This window comes from Nipponia nippon, unplaced genomic scaffold (genome assembly GCF_047370975.1).
Source record: "Nipponia nippon isolate SJK-2023a ecotype South Korea unplaced genomic scaffold, ASM4737097v1 scaffold_5, whole genome shotgun sequence".
In the NCBI taxonomy this organism is placed as follows: Eukaryota; Metazoa; Chordata; class Aves; order Pelecaniformes; family Threskiornithidae; genus Nipponia; species Nipponia nippon.
In genome coordinates, this window is record NW_028262369.1 from 57,576,921 (window position 1) to 57,590,678 (window position 13,758).

Genomic DNA, 13,758 nt, shown 5'->3' on the forward strand with positions numbered 1-13,758 from the left:
GGTGGGGAGGATTTTCAAGGAGCTGCAGGGAAAGCTGCTCAACCATGCCTGCGGGCACGGGGCTGGCCCTGTCCCTCTCCTGAGTGGCTGGAGAGGTGCCATGGGTGTGGGCAGCGGGACAGGATGGGATGGTGGAGGTCTGTTGCAGGTCGGGGCTGAGGTGGGTTGGGTGCAAGGAGGAGAAAGCACGTACAGACCTCACTGGTGCTCCTAGTCCACACACCAACGAACATCAGAGTCACTGCCAACAGCCCCCCATCCTCAGGACCCTGCCAGCAGCCTCCCTCAGCCGCACACGTCCTGGGCTGGTGGCAGTCTGGCATGGCACCAACTCTGCCCGTGGCAGAGGGCATGGACAGGCAGATGGCCTCAGCTTGCACAGCTGTGCCAGGCACGCACGAAGCCAGCGAAAGGCCCTGTCTCCCCTTAAGCTCCCCAGCCACGAGTCTGTAGATGCAGGCATACAGGTCTGCATGAGCACCCTGGACACGGCTCACCGCCAGCACAGAGTTGGTCCCCCACCCCTCTCCAGCTATGCCTCCCCTATACACTCCTCTCACAGTCCCTTGCTGGACCGCCGGTCTGCCACGGCACAGGAAGCATCGCATCCCAGCTGGAGGCATCGTCAGGAGCACTCGGCCCCTGCAAAGTCCTGATGTGCCAAGCTTTTTAGCATGAAAAGGAAGCAATCAGGCTGTTCCCATGTCTTGTGTTTATTGGACTGATTATTTTCATTGGATGGAGGAAAGCCTTTGGGAGGCCTGGAAGCACGCGGAAGAGGCTTTGAGGCAGCAACAAGCAATGCTGGGATCCCAGAAAGCAGGTCCCAAGTGATGCCTCCCCACCACCAGCTCAGCTCTGTCCCCGTCCCTTGCCTTGTCCACACGGAAAGACAGCAGCAATTTTGCCCACCCACGAACAAAATCCTCAAATGAGGGTGACAGGTGGGCAGGCGACTGGCGCAACCCGTGGCTGCTCCACTGGCAGCGAAGCATCTCCCGGTCCCCAGCCAAAGCACCAGTGGGGTCAGAGGTCCTGCTGGTGACATCTGGTCCCCACTCAAAGGTCTCAGCAAGCCACCATCCGTCCCAGCTGGCCTCAGGAAGCCCCTCCTCGCCTGTGGTGCCAGGAGCGAGTGCTGCTCCCACCACACTGGCAGGATGTGTTCGGCCGTGGTGGGAGGTGGTGGAGTTCGGCGGGGGGGTCTCACCTGGCGTTGATGAGGTACTGCGCGAGGCTGATGTTTGCAGGGGTTCCTGTGATGGTAATTTGGCGCTCTGATGACCCTTCCGTAGCATTGGCGATTTTGATCTGCGCTCCTGACATCTGCCGAATTTCATTGATTTTGGTCCCTTGGCGTCCGATTATGCAGCCTATTAGCTAGAAAAAAAGCACGGAGGGAACGTCTGAGAAGCAGCAGCTCTGGCAGCCACCGGCCACCAGCAGGACGCGAGCACAACTGCACAGCGCTGGCCAGAAGCCCTCCTCCCTCTGCCCTGGAGCACGAGTGACCTTAATGCTCATGAAAACAGGAGAGGGACAGCCTCCCACCTGCATGGGAGCACAGTCCTCCCAAGACACGTCCAACAGCCTGCCCTGCTCTGCTCCTCGTGGGGCAAATTTCAATTATCCACACATGATGTCTGGCATCTCAGAGGGCTTCAGTAAGGATGAGGCATTATACCGGGCTCATTTCAGCAATAATAATTTTCATGGTCTAATAGTTGGTCCCTGTTTTGCAAGGGTCTAAGGATGGGAATAAATCATGTTTCAGACTGTGCTCCGCACTTATCCCCTCACTAATCACAGCGAACCTGAAAATGGTTATACAGGACGCGTTACTGGAAGAAAACAAGCCTGCTGCCTTCCCTGGGGACAGCCCAACCCCAAGTGCCCCCTCATCAGCCAGTGCAGCCACACATCATTGATAGCTTCATGTTGTTCACCCCATCCCAGACTTCTTCTATCTTGCTGGGACACCCTTGCTGCCTCTGTTACCCACTTCAGCTCTTTCAGTGCAATGCAAGGGCTCACTGGCATTCACACCATTGACAGGAGAGCTCCATGTGGCTGTGGCACCAGCAGAAGAGGAGAATCCTACTTAAAAACATGTCTTTCACACTCTTGTGAAAAAATTAGAGCCAGCTGGAGGCTTGAATTTCCTCAGTTGCCTGCCCCTTGAATTTCCTCAATGGTCCTCAATGGCTTGAATTTCCTCAGTCGTCTTCATCTTTGCTTTCACTCATTTGTGCATCAAACTATGGTTCCCTGAAGCACCTCCGCACCTTGGTAACATATACCGAGATGTTCAGCTTTACCAGCACAGGCATGAGGTGTTTCTGTATACCTTTCTTGGCCATCAGCATTTGAGCTCCTTTCCAAGGTTGCACTTGGGAATTTTATATGTGGGACATTAATTTTGGCAGCTGCTAGATTTCTGTCACTGTAGAAGTGGAGACAACTACTCCTTCAAATGTTCACTGGTCCTGTTGTCAGACCATGGGGCTACCTTAGTGGTTTGTCCCATATGGACCTGAATATACACCCCACTGCAGTGCTGGAAGGGTATCAACTATCTCAGGGGCTGCAGCATGATGTTCAGCCCAACAGCCACCCAGTCTGGTCTTCACTGCACAGAAATAACTCAGAGATGCTTCAGCAAATTAAAATCCCTTACAGCTGGAACCTGCTGGAGAGCCCTGAGGAGCCAAACCTATTTGGAGAGATGTTCAGCAACATCCAAGCAACTCTGCACAGCGTTCAAGTTTCTCCTGACAGTCAGAGGAGTGACAAGATGAATTTCATCATCAGCTTTCCTCCAACTCTCCTCTCTCTGCAGCACAACCACAAGCTGATCTACACCACTAAAACACACCTGTAGACCCTTTGCCTTACAAAACCCAAACCTGTCCTCTGCTTCCTAGGAAGGTGGGAATGAGAAGTTAAAGAGCCTTCAAAATGACAGAAAGCAGAACCGAAGAGGCATTTTTCAGCAGGCAGAAAGATGCAGGCGATGACATTTAACACTGTGCAGGCCTGATGAGAGCCGGGCTTTTAGTGAGCGAACGCTCTGGGTGCTTCTGGGTCCCATGGTGGGTCCCATGGTGGGTCCCTCGGCATGTTAAAGGGGAGGAAAGGCCCCTTTCCAAGGGGTCACTTGATATTCCTGAAGATGCTCTCATTGCTGCCAGGGCCACAGTCCCCCACACTTGACAGACATGGCTGTGGTAACCTTGGGAGTGCTTGCAGAGCTCCCCACAGCCTGCCAGAGGCGGCTCCTCGCTGGATGGACAGAAGCAGACCCGGGATCAGCCCTGCTGCCATCTCCCACGGGTTCCTCTGCAGAGCCCTTCTGCAGCGGGTTGACCCTGGGGTGAAGCATCTCTGAGGGCTTCAGCTGGCAGATGCTCAGAAGCTGTTTCACTGCCACATCTCTCGGGTGGAAGGAGGCCTCACAAGTGCCCTGGAGGAGCCGAGGTGCCTGGCAGCCGCAGCCAGGCTCACTGCCCTTCCCTTGCACTGCTGCGCGTGGGTGAACAGCAGGAAGAAGTCGCAACAGCTGCCAGACCCGATCCAGATACTCCTGATGAAGATGGGCTGAAGGTGTTTGTAGGTGATGGAGACAGGGACAGAGACTGGAAGTCATCCCTCCGTTTGCCCTGATCCTAATTTGAGTGCCCGCTGGTTATCAACTCATGGAAACTGGTAGGCCAGTCCAGAAGCAAGTGAAACCCTTGGATCCAGGTGCTGGCTGTGTTAGGCTCTCCATGCCACCTCCTCCCACCTGAGCATCCCCAAGCAACCTTTCTCGCACCGCTCAGTGCCCAGCGTGACTCCAGCCTCCTCCCAGTGAATATCCCAGTCCAACATCCAGTTTACCACGATGCCTCCATCTATAAGACCCAAAAGCTGCCTGCCACTCATACTAAGGTGAGACGCACCATCCTTCAGATGCTTGTGTGGCACTTTGTGGCATCAGAAACACTATTTACTTACCTCTTCTTCACCACCACCCACAGTAACTATGCTTGAGCTAGATTAAGCAATTATAGTTTAATCAGGGCCAGCTTGGGAGCTCTCTCCCCTTCCCAGTGCTGTCAACTGGGCATGTTTCATGAGCACTGAGTTCACTTGGAAAGGGAAAAGGAGCATTAAGGAGGATTGTACCTAGGAAAGCTATCAGTGGGGTAAAATCCAATGGGTGATTTTGTGCTGCAGGCCGATCTTCGACAGGCTGCATATGGCATGAGTGAACCTGATGAAGGGGTACCTCTAAACATATTTAACAAAGTCATATGCCTGCTGCTTATACACACACACACACAGAGACACATGCTGAGGAAGCACTTGGATTTACTTACATCATTGGGAATGGTGAGTTCATGAGTACTGGCCGGGGGACTGGCATCCAAACCTGGGCATATGCAAGGGAAAGTGGTTATAGCTTGCAAAGGCAGCATGGTGGAGCTCCGCTGCTTTCCCGCAACAGTCAACACTGCAAAGGCTGCGTCCTGCTCCGGGGCTGGGAGGGGAAGGGGATCACACACTCTGGTACAAGGAGGAGGAATACAGTTGCTACCTGACTCTTCTGGAGCTGGGTCCCACCTTCCCCTGCATCCCTCGAGCTGGCCTCGCAGGTGCTGCCCCATGAGTGCCTCGCTTCCCACCCTCCATCGTCCCACTGGGAATGGCTTCAGAGGAGGGTGTGTGACAGCGCAAGGATGCAGCATCGCTGGGGAGGGTCTGACAGAGGTGGGAAAAGCACCTTCCCTCCTCCACACAGCAGCAGACAACCTGCTGGCTGGGAAACCCAACCCTAGAGGCAGACAGCCTGCTAGCGGGAGGGTTGTCCACACACCCTCCAGCCCTCTCTCGATACAGCAGTGCAGAGCTGTTTGGTTACAACAGCAGCTTGGTGCCCCAAAACCGATTTCCCCAGGGGATCCAGTGGTGCTAAGCACAGGGCAGCCTGCAAAGAACTGTGCAAGTGAAAGCCCCACAGACTTGCACGCTGAATTTAAGCCAGACTGCTAAGACATGCATGCTAGCTGGACCCAGGACTGATGGTCCCTCTTACTCTCAAGGTAAAGCATGGCAAACAGTACGCAGCCAGCAGACTACCCTGTGTGTGCAGCTCCAGAGGCAAGAGGACAGCATGCCGCAATGCTCCTAGGCCAGGCTGAAGCCTGCCTCTCCCACAGGTTTCCATATTAAATCACCTCAATGCTGAAGCAGGGATGTCCTATTGCAAATCTGCCAGACAGAAGCTGTCTACTGGCTAACAGGAGTTTGCAGTAACCTCAAAAAAACCCTTATCCATATGATATGAACTACCAAGGAAGGCTTTTAAGAGCAGTGTGTGCAGAGTAAGGGGGTGCAGAGAAAAGAAGCACAAGGAGACTGGAAGTGCTGGGCTACTACAACACAAGACAGCAGCAGCACTGAATTCCTAGTCACCCAGTCCAGCAGGGCCTTCTCACGCTGCATGGCGCTATGCTGCTGCCTTAACCATGCTGAGCAACTCCTCCAAACAATGGCCAAGTTTTGATGGTCTGCATTTCCACTGAGGCTCTCTGTAGCGTGGAAGAGGAGCTCCCGTCCAGTTTTGCCAGCAACAGCTGCCCAGGTTTTAAAACCCAGCAGGTCTGACCTGATGTTGGTTTGGGTACTGGCACTGTCAAAGCAAGATTTCTAACATACTAAAATGAAGCCTTAGGTTGCAATCTCGTTTGGGCATCACCCCTAGAAAGGAGAATATCAGGTATCCTTGATTTGCTCTTGCATGATTCCTGCCCTTTCCCACATACGCCTCCCTTACCGAGATGCAATGCCTGGGTACACCACCCAGGCACCTGCTTGCAGGAGGTCTCCCTACCACATTTTTCACTGAGCAGCACACAGAAAGGCAGGGAATAGGGACGCAAATCCTCCACTCAGCAGCCCTACACCCTCCTTCACCCCTGCTGGGTGCAATAATGCCAAAGCCTGCACAAAACAGCTCCTGCCCAGGTTTTACACAGCCCACAGTTTTACAATGCTTAATGCTGACTTTATACACACTGCACTGGAAGAGACATTTTACCAGCCCCGGACCATCTTTCACACTAAGCCTCCTCGCGGTCTAGGGCAAGAGGGACTGCACCTAACACAGACATGTCCCCCAGGGTGCAGATGTCCCCACCTCTCAGCCATGTGTTACAAGGCTCAGCTCAGTAGCAGCTTGAGTATGGCAGAAAATGTCTTCTGAAGATACCAGAGCACTGGGGATGGGCTCAGAGCAACACTGAGGCACCCAGGGGTCTTTGGAAAGGCAGGCTGGGCTCTTCAGATTCATAGATAGGGGTCTCCACCCCAGGCTCAGATGCCGCAGGTGCTGCTAAAAGCCCTTGGGGCACGTGGTGCCATGGTACTGCATCACCCCCTGCATCATGATGGCCATCGAGGAATGGCCACATCCTTCTCCATTTCCTGGAGATTGTTTACTTTAGCATACCAGACCTTCCTTCTCTGCTATGCACATGCAGTCCCCACGGCTGTTATGCAGGGGGGCCAGGGCAGGATTAGTCCCATGGGTGATTGCAAAGGGCAAAGCAGGGCATGCAAAAAAGAAGGCTGTGGAGGTTGGTATCATGATTTTTTTTTTGCTTTAGTCTTGTGGGGTCTTGGGCTACATTTGCTTTCATAGTTAGGAGATGTCCCCAAACTCTTTTGAGGCATGCATGTGATGCACCTCAGCTGGCTGCAGAGCACGTGTGTGCCCCAGGTACATCCAAAGGAGGTCTGGCTCACATCGCCTATGAACCTCCAGGTCTTAGGATAACCCCTCTAAGCAATGGTAGGTTATAAAAGATAAGCATGCTCAGCACATATGAATGCATGTGAGGGACATTTGACATCAAAATTACTCCAGGATTACAGACATGCTTTGGCTCCTCAGGGTCCTGTCCCACTAAAAATGCAGCTCACTCTGAATGGCTTAGCGATGGCTAAAATTGTGTCGTTTCCCTTGCCACAGGCATTTTTCTACTGTTCTGAGCAAAGTTTATACAAAATTAAATGAAAGAATAAGGGCAATGACTCTGACGTCTTTCTGTTATATGGATGGCAGTTATACGCAAACATCAAAAACCTAGGCAATAAACTCCAGACATTTTTCTTTTGACATGCTGTACAAAGGAGAATGGCAGGCACAGTGCTGCCCAGTCTCTCCCTGCCAACCAAGAAAACCTCCCATCTTCTCCACAAATATCACAATTTATCTAGGAGCACAACAATGGCACAGTCCTATTTAAGAAATATATTTCAACAGAAGCCTGCTTATTTCCCTGTATCTTTGTATTTTACCTGATGATTGGCCCATCAGATTTTGAGCTTCTTCGGAGGAATGTAAGGGCAGCTTTTCTCCTGAAGAGCAAAGAAGAAACAGGTTTAATGCTTTTGCCTTCAAGGAGATAAGCAATGTCACTTCATCTAGGAAGCTCAAAATATGATGAACATACTGTCAGAAAAGGCATTTCCAACTGGCATTTTGACCACCGAGTAAACAAAGGTACTTTAAGTATCTCCATCCCCTGCACTCTATCTGCTTTACAGGTCACCGTGAAATGCGTTAACTGCAACGCCAGCCTTGGGGACAAGGCTGCTGAGCCACGCTGGGGCTGGCTGTCCTCCCATCAACACGGCTCCCTACAGCCGCAGCTCCTTCCCATCGCTTTCCCTAGCACACGGGTGCCATCCTGCCCAGCTCAGCACCACTCCCCGCAGACACCGGGGCAGCATCCCCGGCTGGTGCTGAGCCGTTCCCCCTGGGAAAGTGGGGATGTCCCACTGGGGTCCGGATTTGTGCACAGCAGGGGATGCTACCTCCTCTGGGCAGGGAAGGATGGGAGACTGGCACTCACCACTTCCGCTGGGAAAGCCAGCAAAGCTGGTAGCAATGTAAGTGCGGCTCGCAGGAGCAGTCCAGGCGTGCACAGATAACGGCTGAGAGCTCACCCGTGATGACTGTAACTCCCAAACATCCATCCTGTCTCCCTGTTAACCTTTCCCCGTGGACATTGCAACTTCTGTTTTACTTGCCCTGCCTGTTTCCATTAAATAGCACGAGTTTAGACAGAGAGAGAAACTCTACAGGTAAGAAGAGAAGGATATCTAGAAAGGGCGTGTGGGTACGTACCAGGGAAAGCGGGGGTGGTCTGTCCAAGGGGAGTAAAGGGGGTTTGCTGCATAGCCAACTGGTGGAGCTTGGTCAACTGCTGAGGGGTAGGAGGGACATTAGAGCTAAGAAGGTTATTGTCATAGAGTACAACAAGTCACACTGAAAATCAAGAACAAAATTATAACGGAAGAAAAAAAAAGAAAAGAAAAAAAAAACAAACCAGGAAGCCATGGTGAGACATGGCAAAAACATTAGCAGAAGGACTTGGCCTGGGTAAAATGCAACAAAGCCCAAATCTTTTGCAGAAGTGCTTGGTCAGGGTCTGAAGTACGATACCAGCACGAAGCCCATTCTTAGTTTCCGCCCCTCATCAAACGGTTCAGCTCCTTCGTGGTGAGTGAGCGGCCGCCTCAGCGCACGGCCGGCTGCTGCAGCAGCACCAGGGCTGCTGCCTACGGTGCTTCCAGCCCGCTGCCTTCCCCTCCTGGGCTTCGCAACCTGCAACCAGAGGCTGCTGCTCGTTTCAGGGTAGCTTTAGAGCAGACGAGCCATCTCAAAGGCACTGCCAGGCTGGTGGCCATCATGTGCCAGCAGCCAGAAGACCCTCTTTGTGCTGCTAAAGCCGCATCGTGACTGCTTGTCCCCGCAGCAAACGCTCTTGTGCTGCGCCTCCGATGGGAAACGTCTCTGGGAGACGGACAGACTGCGGCTCTTAATGTCAGCTCGTTACGAGTTCAAGCTCCTTAGCAGTGCATGAAAATATGGGCTTCAGCCATGACCAGTAGGTATTTCAGATCCTTGTATCCCTTGTTGTGCTGGGTGGGTTTTCGTGCCCCGTCAGGAAGTGGTTGCATAGAGGACTTTGGAATACATTTTGTGCTCTGTTTTACTGCTCCAAATTAAAAAAAAAACAAAAACAACAAAACAAAAGAAAACAAAACAAACTGAGCTGAAGTCTAGCAGTGAGCAGGAGGGAGGGTCTTTATCACCTCCTGCTCAGTGATTTCACAGGTGCTCAGAGGGCTGCCAGGATCACATCATCCCCCAAACACAAACCGTTGGTTGCACCCATCCCCTCCCCGGCAAGGGAGAGGCAGGAGTTACAATTTCCACGTTTGGGGGAAAACAATACTCAAAAAACTCCTTGCTCCTGCAGCATGGCTGGGGAGGGAGCGCAGGGAAGTCTGGCTGGCAGCAGTGAGGGGGAAGCACTGGAGAGAGCAGACCTGGGGGGCTGAGCGCACCATGGGAGAGACTGGAGGGCAGCAGTGGGGAGGAGAAACGTCTGCAAGTCCCCGGAGAGGTACCCGAGGGAGCCCTGCCCGGCAGAGGCGTGAGGACTTCCAGCCTCCTCCAACTCGGGGGAGAGGTCTCACCGCCCTGTGAGAAGAGGCGCCTGCACACATCTCCCTGTGCAGCACCGAAAATAAGCCGAAGACAGCCTACAGAGCGTTCCTGCCGAAACACAGTCACCTATGGATAGGACTGGGCACGCCACCGCTCCTGCAGGTAGCAGGGACATCAGCATCCACCTCTTTTTAATTTAAGAACTTTCCTGTTTTCTACAGGAAAATTAAGCCCAGGCACACCCTGTTTGCGGAACTCCTCGTTACAACCGGTCCCACCGGCAGGACTCCAGATGAGACCTCCTGCCTCTTTGCCAGCACTGCTGAAGAGCACCAGGAAGGCAGAGCCCCTCGGGCTCCAACCATGCGCCTTTCTAATGCTGATCTAGCGTATTTTTAAGACATAGTTTGGATAGTGCTATTTAGCAAACACCCATAATTACAGCAATGAAAAAAAGCCTGCAAGAGGAGAGGATGGCCATGCCATCCTTTAACACACTTTATGTGTTAAAGTGAAAGGTGTTACGTGAACACTTGCAGTGCATGAAACACCTCCTCTCCCGTTTCCTGGAAAACACTGAAAGCAAAAACCTGAGACCATTTCTTTAAACTCTGGTTTTCCACGCAGACCAGAGGGGAATTCCTCTACTGGTGCTGCTGGGAGGGACAGGACAGGGCAGGACAGCAGCGCTGGGACCAACATACAGTCACGCCGAGCATCGCTAGGCACCCACAGTAATGCCTGGTTACATCTCATCGGCTGCCAGCCTGGTGCGTACCCAGAAGCGGTGCCCTGGTTGGGGAGCTTTCCTGTGCTTGACATCTATTTCACTCCCAAATGCCCCTGACTCCCAGCTGCCACAGCTGTCCTTCCATCTCCCACTGCAAATTTTGTGAAAGCAGGTAGTTACACACCACATCCTGAACGGCTTACGAGTGCCCGAGCAATGCTGAAGCCCTTCATAAGCCAGAACTCCTATTGACCTGGGTTTTTTCCCCAGGGGAGAACATCAAGACAGGAGCTTGCATTTTAGCTTTGGCATTCAAAATTCTGACCACTCTGCAGCCACGGGTCTGCAAAAGGCATCTGCTAAACACAGATACCTGTGAGAGTGAGGGCAATGCCCTAAAATCACGTTCAAGACTGGTTTCTGCACTGAGCAGTGTTTTAAATGACCGATCCTTGTAAGAGAGCTACAAGAGTAAGGATGAAGTGTGTGGCCCACACACAAACAACCTTTTCCAGGTCTCAGCAAATCTGCTGGGAGTAGGGCAGAGTGCAGCCAGCAAATGTATTAAATGTATTTTATTCCTGTCAAACAGAGGAGTATAATAACAAGGACAACACTAAGCTGTCGCCACCACTTGCAAAGGAAAACTGGGACAAAGCATATATTGATCTATGCTCTCTAAATATGCAGGTGTGTTTATTTATATTCCACTTAGGGAGAAAAAGTGAAGCGCACACAATTATGAATATTTCTGAACAACCATCACAGCAGGCTGTTCAAAGTACATGCATGCTGGTGTCACATGGAAAGCCAAAGCCTGGCCTCCACTAAATTGGGTGAAATCACTGCTCCTAAGATCAAAATCCTGCCTACAACTCCTAATCATTCCCATCGGGAGCGTGCATTCGTGGTATCGAACAGCCTTGCTCTGTTCTAAATTATGCAAAAAGTATCCCATGATTTAATACCCAATGCACCCATCAGAAAGAGGAATACTGAGCCATGTCAAACTCTTCCCGTGTGTGGGATGGCTGGAGAGGGCTTTCCACCCAGACCACGCCGCTTACAATTAAGCCGTATCCCCAGCGTGGCACGTTGTGCTCAGCTCCCACTACGGATCCGACTCACAGGCGTGCCAGCAAGAAGGGGCCTCTGCAATGGGACTCACTGGGTATTTTATCCCCACTGAAACACATTTAGAAAATCCCAGCTTTTTCCAAGAGGTCCCCAACACATGTCAGCCGTGACAACCCCAGAAGCCGAGCAGCTGTCTGCTGCTGGCAAGGAGCTGCTGGCATTGCAGTGCTTCACTGCTGCTTTTGATGGAGAAATCCTTTAAAATAGACTCATTTTCTATTTCTGTTGGTAGTTTCATGCACAGACATGCCAGCAGATGTTCCCTACACATCCCCCTGCAAACATCCTGTGGCTCCCTGACCCACCCGAGGCACGGGAGCCTGGCACGAGCAGGAGGATCCAAGCATCAGCAAAACCCATCTGTGCTGCAAGCCTTAGCGGCGCCTGTCTCCACACCAAGGAGCGCGAGATGAAGCGGGGACCAGGGACCGTGCCCACGATGCCCCCCCGGGGCGACAGAGAGCCAAACCCAGCGAGACAGCCGTCAAACCCAGCGTGACTGCTTCAGTCTGGGGTCCAGCTCCCGTGGGGAGGCACAGAGCCATCAGCAAGGTGAGACCCAGCAGTGTGGCAGACGGCCAGCCTCTCCATCCCTCCGGGGGATGTAGGTCGCATTTTGCCCAGCCTCAGGGCCTGCTTCCGAGTCAGCCAGAGGAGGACCCCCATAAAGGCACATCCCCCTGCCCAAGCTTCAAGCAAGAAACCATGCACCGCTGCAGCTCCGCCTTCTCCCCACCCCACCAAGGCACTCAGCACCTAAAGAAGCCCTTGGCTTATGAATACTTAAGGATAAGGGGGAAAATAGAGGGGAAAGTCTTTTTTTTTTCCCTTTCTTTGTGCGTTTTGATCATTTTGAGGCACAAAATGCATAGAGTATAGTTTGTCTCAGAACAAAGGGATAGCACTGAACAATGCAAACAATTTAGCATCAGGCCAAGTCCTCAGAATTAATCAAGTTTAGTGCTAACAGGTTAAAAGGCTATTCAAGGTATTACAGATACTACACACGGCCAGTTACTTTGAAAATGTGCTATTAATATTATTGTCTAATATTAATATTATGTGAATTAACAGTAGCATGCAGGTGACATAAAAGGGTATAAGAAAAATTAGGGTAAAACTCACATCCGGGTGTGGAATAGCGTATTGTCCCTGAATTGTATAGGCCTGCAAAAGAAAAAAACAGACGTTATTAGGGCTGGCAGGAGATGGCAGCAAAGCCCTTCGCCTCTGCAGGGACTGCTCTCCCCAGGCTTTGCTCCTTTCTGCCTGACGTGGGGTAAATGTTGTGAATGCAGGGGCTAAAGAGGAGCTCAGCCCCCACCCTGGTCTGGCCAGGACCCTGTGCTGGTGAAAGCCGGGTGCGGGATCTTGAATTTTGACTTAACCTGCTTAATTTTGAGGCTGGAGGGGATGAGGGAAGCACTTTCTGTGCAGCAAGCAGTTGCCCCCCCCACACCCCTGGCTAGCCCAGGGAAAGAGCCACCCTGTGCTGCATTAAATTTGCTGGCTCAGCAAGTCCTTGGGGAGGGAGGGAGACGTACCCCTCTGATCAAAGCCGGAGCACACTGAGCTACCTAGCTTGAAGGGCTTGGGCTCATTTTGGCTTTTCCAAAAGGAAGGAGACAGCTCTTTAAAGGTGCCAGAAGCGCATGGAGTGGGAAGACTGGGCTTCGCTGTACAAAACATATTCATCACACCAGAATTATCTGTGTAGCAGATGCACAGTAACATCACCACTGCCCTCTGCACCTAAACGTGATCTTAGAAAGCAAGCCAGTGCAGTGAGTCTCTCCACATTTTCAGGTGCACAACTCAACATGCTTTACATCTACCCAGTATATTCCAGTGCCTTCCTGGGGGGAAAGGCATTGCCATGCAGAAAGCCAGCTGGTGCTGATGTCTCACCAAGTGTGGCGAGGGCTCAGGGACAGGCTGCCTGCACTGCAATGCCTTTCACCAGCAATAACTGACAAATCCATGCAAATGTCTGCTAGGCAAATTGTTTAGTGTTTTTCCCATTGTTTGTAGCAATTCTTTCTTTTTTGTAAATAACCTGACAATAAGCACTGCTGTGGGTAAAGAGCCAGACACTAGAGAGCCCAATATTTTGGACCTAACCAACTAGCAAAACGTATCTCATTGGTTGACACATTATTCAGATGATTCTGAAAGAAATGGCAAAAGAGATGGATAACACTTTAAAAAGGGAGAGTAAAGATAGCCAAGAAAAAGAAAAAAACCACTCTGAACCTCCTGCAAATTCGCCATGTTGTTTGCAAACAGCAAAGTGCTTTGTGTGAGGAAACCCCAAAAATACTGGAGGAGGAAGGAGGCAAAGCCCTGCACGCAGAAACAGCAGTCCCAGTGCCTGCTGGCATCCCGG

At 51.8% G+C, this 13,758-nt stretch overlaps 1 protein-coding gene across 7 annotated transcripts in view; it reads right to left on the reverse strand.

Annotated features, from left to right (window-relative positions):
• PCBP3 (poly(rC) binding protein 3) overlaps window positions 1-13,758 on the reverse strand; it is a 63,144-nt gene that overhangs the window by 10,001 nt on the left and 39,385 nt on the right. For 6 of the 7 annotated variants that reach the window (XM_087731478.1, XM_087731477.1, XM_087731474.1 and 3 more), the window contains 5 exons: window positions 12,498-12,539; window positions 8,177-8,255; window positions 7,345-7,404; window positions 4,362-4,414; window positions 1,211-1,380 (listed from right to left, as the gene is read on the reverse strand). In XM_087731478.1, the coding sequence (XP_087587604.1) occupies window positions 1,211-1,380; window positions 4,362-4,414; window positions 7,345-7,404; window positions 8,177-8,255; window positions 12,498-12,539 (404 nt within the window). The remainder of the gene's footprint in view (window positions 1-1,210; window positions 1,381-4,361; window positions 4,415-7,344; window positions 7,405-8,176; window positions 8,256-12,497; window positions 12,540-13,758) is intronic. The other variant, XM_087731475.1, reaches the window with a different exon arrangement.